The following is a 10,537-nucleotide window of genomic DNA, read 5'->3' as shown; positions in this document are numbered from 1 at the left end:
TTGGGAATCTTTCCTTATCTGCAAGCAGGGCTTCTGCTGTAACATAAAGCCCCGAGAGAGTGGCTTAGCGGACTAGAACTAAACAGGGCTCAGGGAGCTCACCGGAGCCCGCTCTAAGCCTGTTCAAATGAGATCTGGATGCTTTTTGAACTCCTGTCGAGAGAGATCTTGCCTGCGGGCAGCGAGAGACAGGGAGGGAGGGAGGGAGGGAAGGAGGGAGGGAGGGAGAGGCAGGCGGCAAGGAAGGGAGAGACGGAGCGAAGTTGGGGAGAAGTGAGCTGAGAGCTCAGAAAGTTTGTTTTTCCTTCAGAGTCTCGGAGCTGGTAGAGCCGAAGCGGGGACTCCTTGAGGACGGCGCTGGCGCATCTGTCCCACGGGACTGACCTCCTTTTCCTTGCAGGTTTTAAGCCCCGGAGGATACAATGTTCGCTAAACTCTTCCAGCAGTGGAGTTTCGCCGTGTTCCTGCTGAGTTATTCCGTGCCCTCCTACGGGAGATCAGTAGAGGAGATCAGCCGCAGACTGTGAGTTTCTCATTTTCTTTTTTCTTTTTTTTTTTTTTTTTTTTTTTTTTTTAACCTTTCCCTTTATTCTCCCTCGCTGCGGCGGGGCGGCTGGGGAGGCAGGGAAGGGAGGCAGGGAAGGGAGGCAACCCGGGAGGCTCCCAGCGCTGCCGGCTCCGCACGGGGCCGCTCGGGGTTACCTGCCCCAGGTGCTCACCGGCGCTGCCTCAGAGGCAGGAAGAGGCACTTGGGGCAAAGAAAAAGGGCGCTTGGCAGCTGTCTGAGCTTGCAGAGCTTCGGGAGAGGCTGTGCGAAAGCTGAGGGGCTTCTCTTCCGACGCAGTCGAGTGATTGTTGTGCGGTTGTCCCGGGACCCTGGCAGGGAGCATCCCGGTTTATCCAGATGCTGTGTGTTACACTAACTAACACTTCCTCGGCTCTGGCGTGGAGCCAATATTGATAAGGGTAGGGGAAACACGCAGAAGTGAGGGCCATCATGACACTGAAGTACTGAACAATTTCTTTGGATTTCTGCCATTTCAGGGGAAAAAAAATCCAAAGGGAGTCCAGTATCTTACTTAGAGGCAGAGGCATATTTTTTGATAAATGATAGTGTAACTTAAGACGGTCTGTTCAGGAAATGACCTTTTTGCTTCTTCCAAAATAATCAGCCTGGTTTATACTAATACCCGTACACAAAGTGCAGGAGAAGCCTCTGCACTGGTGCAGGAGCAGCTGTCTCACACATCTAGCTCTCTGGCTTTCTCTGGACTTGCATCAGATTTTCTAAGGAAGAAACACCTCAGTCATGCTGGGGAGGGCTGTATTGTTGTTCAGTTCGAAAGGAAGCCAAGTTGGAGAAAGACTGCTGGAAAATCCGATCACAACTTACAGGGAAACATGACACAGCAAACAATTTCAGATGGGTTTCCTTTTAAATGTTTTATTACATGCATAAGGACAGGATCTCCAAATAGCACTTCCTCTGCCATCTAAGCAACACAAGGAATAATAATAACAACAAAAAAAAAAACCCAAACACCCAAAAGAAAAAAAAATATATTCCCCAGATGGAGTGACTCCAGACACACCTAAAATTTGGCACCAGGCAGAGAGCTATTACAGATCTCCTACAGCAAATTGTGTAGAACAAGTTATTGCTGATAATGTTACAGTGTATTATTCTCAGTCCATTAACATTTAACTGTTTTGTACTCCTGAAAGCTCTTCTTGGGCTATGTCTTTCTTTTGGGAAAATACTATATAGAGGAATCAAACTTCAGTTTCAAAAGTAAATAAAGAAAGAAGATAATTGAAGCGCAGTTAGATGCTGTTATTTTCTTGGCTAGGAAACTCTGAACTGGATCTAAGCCAAATTTGGTTGTTAAAAAAAATTAGATTTGCAGAAAAATACTCTCTCTTTTGAAGTTAGTGTAGTTCTAACACTTGTTTCTAAAGGTCAGGATTAGAGATCCCAACATCCCCATTCTGCCCTGACAGGGGAAAGGAAAGTGTAAGCTAACCAGTGAAAAAGCATTTCTCAGCTCCCTCTTTGCTCTGGCATGTAAAACACACACAAGAAACCAGTCAGCTGTCAGTTAGTGGCATTCACGTAGTTTTGTTTGTGGGCACAGCACAAACACAGACACCACACTCAAACATGTGTCCTGTTTTAATATCACCACAAACCATTCCTCGAGTTAATGGTTAATAACTCACTTAGGCTTCGAGATTTTTTTTTTCTCAGTCAAAAACTTAAACCAGTAATGGATGAAAATACTGAAGCACATTATTATGGACATGCAAAAATAATCAAAATTACATAGGCCTGGTTCTACAGACTTTGCTGAAGCAAATCTCCCATGGAAAGCAATAGCAAATTATCCCAAGAAAAGTTTTCCAGACATGTTATTTGTTATAGGAGTGCTTTAGCTGCTGAAGAACTTCTGAGAAACCCTGTAATGCCTCAAAATGAAATGACATATTTTTGTCATCATGTCCAGACATCACAGCATCATGTCCCTAGATCTGTTCAAAATATTTTTCCTAAGCCTGAGATAGGTTGAGCAGACTTCCCTCCCTTTGGAATCGATGGCAAGGGCACTCAGTCTTGCAAAATCCAGAGAGCTGACCGAATCCTCCTCAGTTATTTTGCTGAGTTTAGGATCAGACCCAACATGAACAGTCAAGGATAATAACAGCTAAATAAGAGCAGCTCTCTGAGATAGAAAGTGACAGCTTGAAGAATGTTGCCTTTTAGAAATGCTAGATATCTCAAGGGAATGAAAAGAAGGAGGAATGTGCCTGAAAAGAGCAGCTTATCTGGAAGTACATGAAGTCAGGGTAGTCACAAGTCATGGATTTCTGCTGCTCTCCTCATGATGAGACAGTCTCATGTGTACACAGTGCACTTGGGTCCAGTAATTAGTTTGGATGCTCTGGTCAAGTATAAACCATCAACATCCTTGTCTCAAAAGTGCCTGCCACATGGAAACTTAGCATTTACTACTCTTGCTTTGGATACAGGATCCTTTTTCTTGGATGGGAGGTGCATTTTATAGAAGGATGGAAGGGACCTCTAGTGGGTCATCTTAACCCTAACAGCCTAACCTTTTTTCCATATCGTAGCCAATATGTGAATGCAATCATTCCAGCCTCCATTGCCTTCCCACTCTGAGTGTGTGGGTGAGATATTGTTGATATCTCCATTATGAAGCACTTCTTACATCAGTCTTCTTGGGCAAGCCTTTTTCCATGATTTACAAACACAGGAGTTGTTTGAATAACTGAAGCAGAAGGAGGCAGAAGGTCAAAGAGATGTGTATCTACCACATCTTTGTTTCAAGGAGATTTTTTTTTTTTTTATCTAGAGCATACAAAGGAAGCTGGTAGGCAAAATGTAATCCTTAAGTCTGGCTGAGTAATAAAAGTCATGTGAAATGTAACACTACATAATGTTATACAATCATCTGGAATAGCAGAATGTTATTTGGGGCCAGACTTGATGCTAAATATCATACAGACATTTAAAGAGAAACCCACCCTCTTTGGCACACTAAGCCCTCACACGTCAATCCCTGCATTATTTTGGAAATGCATACTCACTCAAGATGCAGATCTTGTAATGCTCTCTGACTGCCTTGTGTGTACTGGAACCAAATGTTTAGGTTTCAGCTCTGTAAAATGGAATGGGTTTTCAATCAAGAGGACTTTAATAACAGGCTTTGGAGAGTCAAGATTTTGTCACAGTGGGGAAGTTGACCAAATACACATTAGAGGATTAAGGCAGCTTTGGGTTGTCTGTGATAGAAAGAATTATCCTTGGTAGTTCATAAGAGGCAGTAGGAAAGCTTTGCTCATCACATGAGACACTGGTTTAGACTCCGTAAAGCAGGGACATTTCATACACTTTCTATGAACTAGAAGAGTGAAAGCAGAACTGCATTTCCCATGCCAATTTCCTGAGAAAATAGACTACTGAAGCTCAGAATGTAACCTGAGTCACAGCCTGACAGTCGGCACAGAGACAGTCACACAGAGGAGTCCAGGGTGCTGGGCCTACTTGCCTATCAGACTGACCCTAATGGGAGGGGTGTTGGAGATGGCTCTTGGTCAAAAAAATTCCTCTGGAGATCATGAGCTTATGTTAGTGATCACAGCTGCATTGTTGAGAAAGAAGATTTGGGATCAGCTCAGTGTCATCACATTGCGTTTTTGCTTAGGGACATTTAGTAGAGGGGCATAAAATATATGTCCTAAAGGCTGAAGTAATCCAAAACTGATTTTGGGACAATTAAAATACAGACAATATTTGATTACATGTGTACTCACAAACCTCAGTATATGCAGAGCTGATTTTGAGCCATATTTTGACAGTCATCTTCCAGTCTCATTGTGGAATGGGGGAAAGCTGCTGTTTGAATTTTGCACTGAGCAATAGTGATGCAGTATCACTTAAATCCATCACTTGAACGCAATACTCAAAAGTGCAGGCCTACGAAGACATGAATTAAAAGGGATGCTCTTAAACCAGAGCTGCTTGAAATTGCCAACTTCCAATAGCTCTATTGTTGATCAAGTCATAAACCTAAAGAGTTTGGCTGAGGGGACTGAGAAAGAGAACCTGCAGAACAGTCTCAAATATTTTGCGTTTTCAAATTTGGTAACACAGCAGGAAAAGGAAGGATGGGATGGAAGGAAGGAATATTCACTCACAGTGATGTCTCTTCTTCCAGTTCACTCACATGCAGAAACCACTTCTTACCCAGCTAATTGACCAAATGATTATAGGACAGGCAAGGCAGTGAATGGAATCTCTTTGGCCAGTGAGAACCCAGTCACATGCTATGCTCTGATGCAAGAGGAGAGACTCCATAGCCAAACTCTGCATGCTGGAGTAGAGCAATTGGAAGGATAAAACTGTATTATTGCATTCATGGGAGCTGAGCTGAAATCCCAGCTTGTGCTTTGTCTGTGGTTCAGAGTGCAGCTGTGCATCTGCTCCACTTCAAGAAAAAGGCTTCCACTTCACATTTTCTCTGGTTATTTATTATCCAGGTGCCATTTATATCTTCCTTCCTCAGATGTTTAATACATTCCTTGCCAGTACAACATCTCTAAATGACAGATATCTATTCATCTCCCCATTCCTCGAAAACAAGACAGAGCTCAGTGTACCAAAAGGTCGGGATGAACTCTGGAAAAATCACTCTAAGAAACCAGGATGATCTTGAAGAAGATCCAGTTTTATGCTAACCCTCCAGAAAAAGGTTAGCATAAAATTCAAACAGCACAGCAGACAAGAAATTTGGCCCCAAGAGTTCACACTTAAAGCAATACTAGGAAGTAATCTAAAACCATAATTGGACACAAGTGACCAAGCAATAAATCCATAGGGGTGGCTGAGGCTCATCTCTGCTGATGCTCAGGCTGCCTGCTTGGATAGCTCATTATGGACTGAAGTGCCTGTGTTTAAGTGCCCAAATTCAAATATTTTTCCCTTACACTCCTGCAAATGCACTTATTCAAATGTAGGAGTAAAATGCACTTTTATGTGCTTGTTTATGTTTTTGAAGCACATGACTGAGCAGAAGAAAATCACTAGAATGATGCTATATACACACTGCTTCCGGCTCCAGTACAAGTGCTGAGTTTCCCCTCTCTTGCTGCATTGTCTGACCCTTTAGTTTTCCCATCTCTGACAACTGCCTTCCTGCTTTTATTAAGTGTGATATATTAAGAGTCATGATGCTTTCCTAGAACAGAGCAGTGACTAATCCAGCTCCAACTCCAGTGGTGTGTGATCAGTCAGCTGAGAATTATTACCCGCTTAGGTCTTTCCCTTCTCTGCTGAGAGCAGCTACTCTGGGGAACAAGCAGGACTTGCTCCAGCAGTCTGACTTCACTGGATGTCTCCAAGCCTGATATGTGACCACTGTGGCCACCACAGCCAGAGAAGAGAGGAGCTCTGCCAAGCACTGGGCAATAACCAAACCCTAAATATTTTTTCCCTCTCCTCTCTTCTCTCCCTTTAGCAAACGGGCTGTATCAGAGCACCAGCTATTGCATGACAAGGGCAAGTCAATCCAAGACTTGAGAAGAAGAATATTCCTTCAAAATTTAATCGAGGGTGTCAACACTGCAGAGATCCGTGCAACATCAGAGGTGTCACCCAACCCCAAACCTGCTACCAACACCAAGAACTACCCCGTCCGGTTTGGCAGCGACGATGAGGGCAGATACCTCACTCAGGAGACAAACAAATCACAGACCTACAAGGAGCAGCCCCTGAAGGCGTCAGGGAAGAAAAAGAAAGCAAAGCCTGGAAAACGTAAGGAACAGGAGAAGAAAAAGAGGAGAACCCGCTCAGCTTGGCTAAACCTTGGCGTGTACGGAGACGTCGTGACCGAGAGCCCAGCCTTGGACATCTCTGTTACTACACACAATCACACTTTAAGGTAATTCTGCTTTATTCTCCTGGGGAGCGTGCCATGAATTTACTGAAATTGTTATCCTTTGGTGTGAGAGGCCAAAGCCTCCCTCAAACTGGGAGTAAAAGCAGATCTTTGTACTCATGACTGGGCAGTGAGGCTTTTCAAGCCTGGTCTCAAGGTGCTCTCTGCAGGTAAGTGCCCCTTCCACTTTGTACTGGGGACAGAACATTTCTTTCCCATGAGACACAATTCACACAAGCAACTTATTGCCCAAATCTGCTTCCTGAAGCTGAGTAGTAAGTGAAGGTGTTTCTGTAAAAAGGAAGCACATCACAGCCACTAAAGTTTTCTTTCCTGCTCTAACCGTAGTGTATCTCACATCATATCTTGGTCCCACACTCGGGCCTGAGCAGATTGAAACCTTTGACTTTTATTTAAGGCTTTGCATCTATAAAATGGCGAAGTTTTCTTTCCTTCCTCTCAACACCTCCCCTTTTTGGCAACTTTCCTACCCTTGCTTTACAGTTTTTCATTTTACTGTTTAACCTTAGGGGAGAACACGGAGAAATTCTCAGTCATATCTGCAAACAACACAAACCAGCCTTTCACCATAAAATTTTCCCTGCCGTTAGGACTTTTTAATTCAGCCCCATCCTTTTGCCAGCTTGTGAAACAATTACGTTGCTGCTTAAAAATGTTTAGCATTGCTCTTCGAGAGGGTCATGCTTCCCTCATGCATGACAGTGAAGGGTTTTTAGGGCAGTGGCTTGGAGACATCAGCCTGGGTGTCCCAAGTGACTCATCCCCTTGCAGTCATCTCAGCTTGAGTGGAAATTTGCACACGCAGGCAAAGCCAAGGATTCCACTCTTCAGTTCTCCTCGAATGTTTGCATTTCACCCCACCCTTTTCTCTCCTCCTCCCCTTCACCTTGGCAGACCAGAGACATAAGTGAAGTGCCACTTGCTTGCAGTAAATCCCTTGGAAAGAGACACCAGCTGTGGAATTTACTAAGACCCAGCCTGGGGTAAACTTTACAGGCCACAGTTTGCAATGTGCTCCATCACCTCAGCTCATGCTGGCTTCTACAGGAGGTACCAATGACTGGGGCTGGGCACCATAGACCAGGGTGTCCCAGACCATAAACCAGTCTCAACAGATGTCAAGGGACTGTGTTGGCCAGCAAATAACACCTGTCTTAAGCACAAAGAAATCTAAAATGTAGGGAATTTCAACAGTTGTTTTTTTTTTTCCTTTGCTGTCTTTGTTGGCCATCTAATGGGATATATAAAATAACTACAAGTACAACCCTGTTAATTTTCCCAGTTCAGCTTTTTTCTTTGAAGTGTGTCTAGATGGCTGAACACTCTCAGCTTTACTGTGGAGTCCAGCATTTGAATGCAGCATTTCTCACAGATTCCCAAAAATAACCTGTCTTTCAGATAAATAATTGGAGATAATTAAACAAGGAGCATCTGTTAAAAAAGGAAAAGAGAATTCCTCCTTCGCAAGTACAGAGGACATGTTGGTTTACACCCTAACAAACTTCCAATACATTAGTTTTTAGTTATCTCAGTAGGCTGTCAAAAGATGTAAACTTTAAGCATGATTTTCACTGTATCTCTGTGCTTCTTTTCTGCTGAACACCTCGGATTAAAATCTTCATGCCAATTCTCTCTGATCAGTCTTGAAAACAAAATTTTGGGTTTAGGTCAGAAAAAAACTGGACTACAATAATATCCTCTCTAGATCTTTTGAGTTACTACACGGAGTATCTCATGGCAGAAGCCAATCATGCTAATCTAGGTCCAAATCACAGAATGCAGCTTGAAAATTATTCTTAGTACAGAGCCCACTGTCAAGATGTGGCTTAGCCATTTAAAACCAAGCCTAAAATCCAGGCTAAATTGAAAATGTCACCCTCTTAGAAATAGGTCTGAGTAGTGCAGACATGCACAAATACACCGCCATGCTGTTTGAATTATGTGCCACTCTTATACCTGTTGGAATATATTCTGAAATGGATCCTAATGCTGTTCCTAGCTAATTATTAAGGAGCTTCATGCTAGCATTTCTATGCTAGGCGCTTTAAAAGTTATTTCTCATGGACATTCCAGCAAAATTCCCATTTCAATTCAATTAAGGTGCTCTTACTTAATTTCCTAAAAACCTCTTTGAATGAGTAAACTCCCTAATGATAGATGTATCTCCTTTTCAGTGTGCATGTTAAGAAAACCCTTTTAAACTCTCCGGGATCTGAGTTTTGTTGCGCCTCACACCCACACACTTGCCACTTAGGATGTTACCCCCAGCTCTGGTGATCAGTCCTGCAGCAGAGAGAATCCCACTCCATCCTGTATCTCCACAGTCCACCCTTAGGTGTTTCCCAGGGAACCACTAGAAAAGAAATGTTCACAGGGACAGAAGGGAAAAAAGCCCAACCCTGCAGCATTTCCTGCAGCACCTCTGAGCAACTTCATGTTACAGTACAAGGAATACACTGATGGGGTGGGAGCAGGCTCTCGTGGGGAGAGAACTCACACCAGACTGCAGCATCCCTTAGAAAACTCCCGGATCTCAGGAGTGGGTGCAGCTGCTTGCTTCAGCTGGACTGAATACAGCAGGAGCTGGGGGATAACAGGATGGGATGGTTGCTTTCTTTCAGGACCAAGCTGTCTGGCTCCCAGAGGGAAAGTTTCAGAATTAGAGCCTTTTCACCCAGTCAAGCACTCCAAGAGGTTCTAACAAGGGTCTGCTCACTGCAAGCCCTGAGCAGCCTTTACTCATACACACCACAGCCCCATGCCTAAGGGATGGTCTGTCAGTGGGAAAAAGAGACCACATAAGCCCCGTGGCACTGTTTGAATCAGAACACAGCATTGCCACAAGGTTAACAAGGACTTCCTTTTCCATATCTTCAAAACTGTTTTTGCTTTTCTCCAACTGTATTTTTTTCTTTTCCAGTACTTGACACTTTTATCATAGGGTGACACAATTCTTATGCCTGTAGCACTCAGGAATCTTCTTGCATAAAGCTCTAAAAAAAAAAAAAGCCCCTTTCCATTCCTCTGAGGGTACAATGGCCTCAGTGTGTGACAAAATGCAGGTCAGCACACTTCTAGAGGGGTTGCATTGAGAAAAACATAACACAGGTCTTGAACAAGTGTCTAAAACTGTGACATGGTCAAACAGGGCCTGTTATTGCAGATGGTTACTAGCAAGGCACACCTGTTACAGTCTGGGGCATTCTTACCATTGATTCTATGTCCACACATTTGAAGTGAAAATTAATTAGTTTTTCTGTTTTTCCTGTCCTTTCTTTCCTCTGCAGGAGGCGCTGACATTTTCAGCAAGAGATATTTGGAAGACATATTGCAGTATTCTGTAATAGTGAACATATGGAAAGTATTAAAGTATTTATTACCTGTAAATATTGTAAATGCTCAGAATAAAACCTTTTCCCCCCATTGCTCTCTGAAACTGCACATTTGGTTATTGTGAATTTTCCTTTATCCCCCCCTTTTTGGCTAAGGCTAAGACAATTATTATTTTCACATTTACCATAATTTATTTTGTTGACTGGTGTATTTATTTTGTGAACGTATCTTGGTGCTGCTGACTTTCTATATTTTTTGTAACATAATGCACTTTAGATATACATATTGAGTACATTGATAACTGACATAAAATGTTCCTGTTTTGTGGTTGATTTCAATGAATGCCTACATACAATTGTTCAAACTGATTTTCCTTTGTGCATGTATAATAGCAGTATTTTAAAATTTGTAAAGAATGTCTAATAAAATATAATCTAATTAAATCAGAACTCAGAAGGCGAAATGTGTTTTTTAGGAATCTCAAGAGCAGAAACAACTTTTTTTATTTACTACATTTGAAAATAATTTTAAATGTAATATGTTTACATTGGTCTAAACTCCCACATTTTCACATTAGCTTTTACTTAAAAATCACTCAGAATGTGTTTTTGTTCCAGCGTTCCATTTCAAGTTCACTCAGTTGCTGAACGACCTGGGGGTAAAAAATGTCCCAGAGCTCAGACCCCACTGCAGGGGAAGGAGATTCCCAATTTCCCCAGGCCCCAGCC

The 10,537-nt window shown here is 42.8% G+C and overlaps 1 protein-coding gene across 1 annotated transcript; it reads left to right on the top strand.

Annotated features, from left to right (window-relative positions):
* The first annotated feature begins 228 nt into the window (after window positions 1-228).
* PTHLH (parathyroid hormone like hormone) lies at window positions 229-9,931 on the top strand. The gene is made up of 3 exons (XM_066319565.1): window positions 229-523; window positions 6,036-6,458; window positions 9,764-9,931. Exons 1-3 carry the CDS (start codon window positions 423-425, stop codon window positions 9,771-9,773), a joined length of 534 nt encoding a protein of 177 aa, XP_066175662.1. The 5' UTR covers window positions 229-422; the 3' UTR covers window positions 9,774-9,931.
* The last annotated feature ends 606 nt before the right edge of the window (window positions 9,932-10,537 follow it).

The sequence above is a fragment of the Sylvia atricapilla genome, chromosome 5 (assembly GCF_009819655.1).
Source record: "Sylvia atricapilla isolate bSylAtr1 chromosome 5, bSylAtr1.pri, whole genome shotgun sequence".
Taxonomy (NCBI): domain Eukaryota; kingdom Metazoa; phylum Chordata; class Aves; order Passeriformes; family Sylviidae; genus Sylvia; species Sylvia atricapilla.
This window is presented reverse-complemented; position numbering and strand designations above follow the sequence as displayed.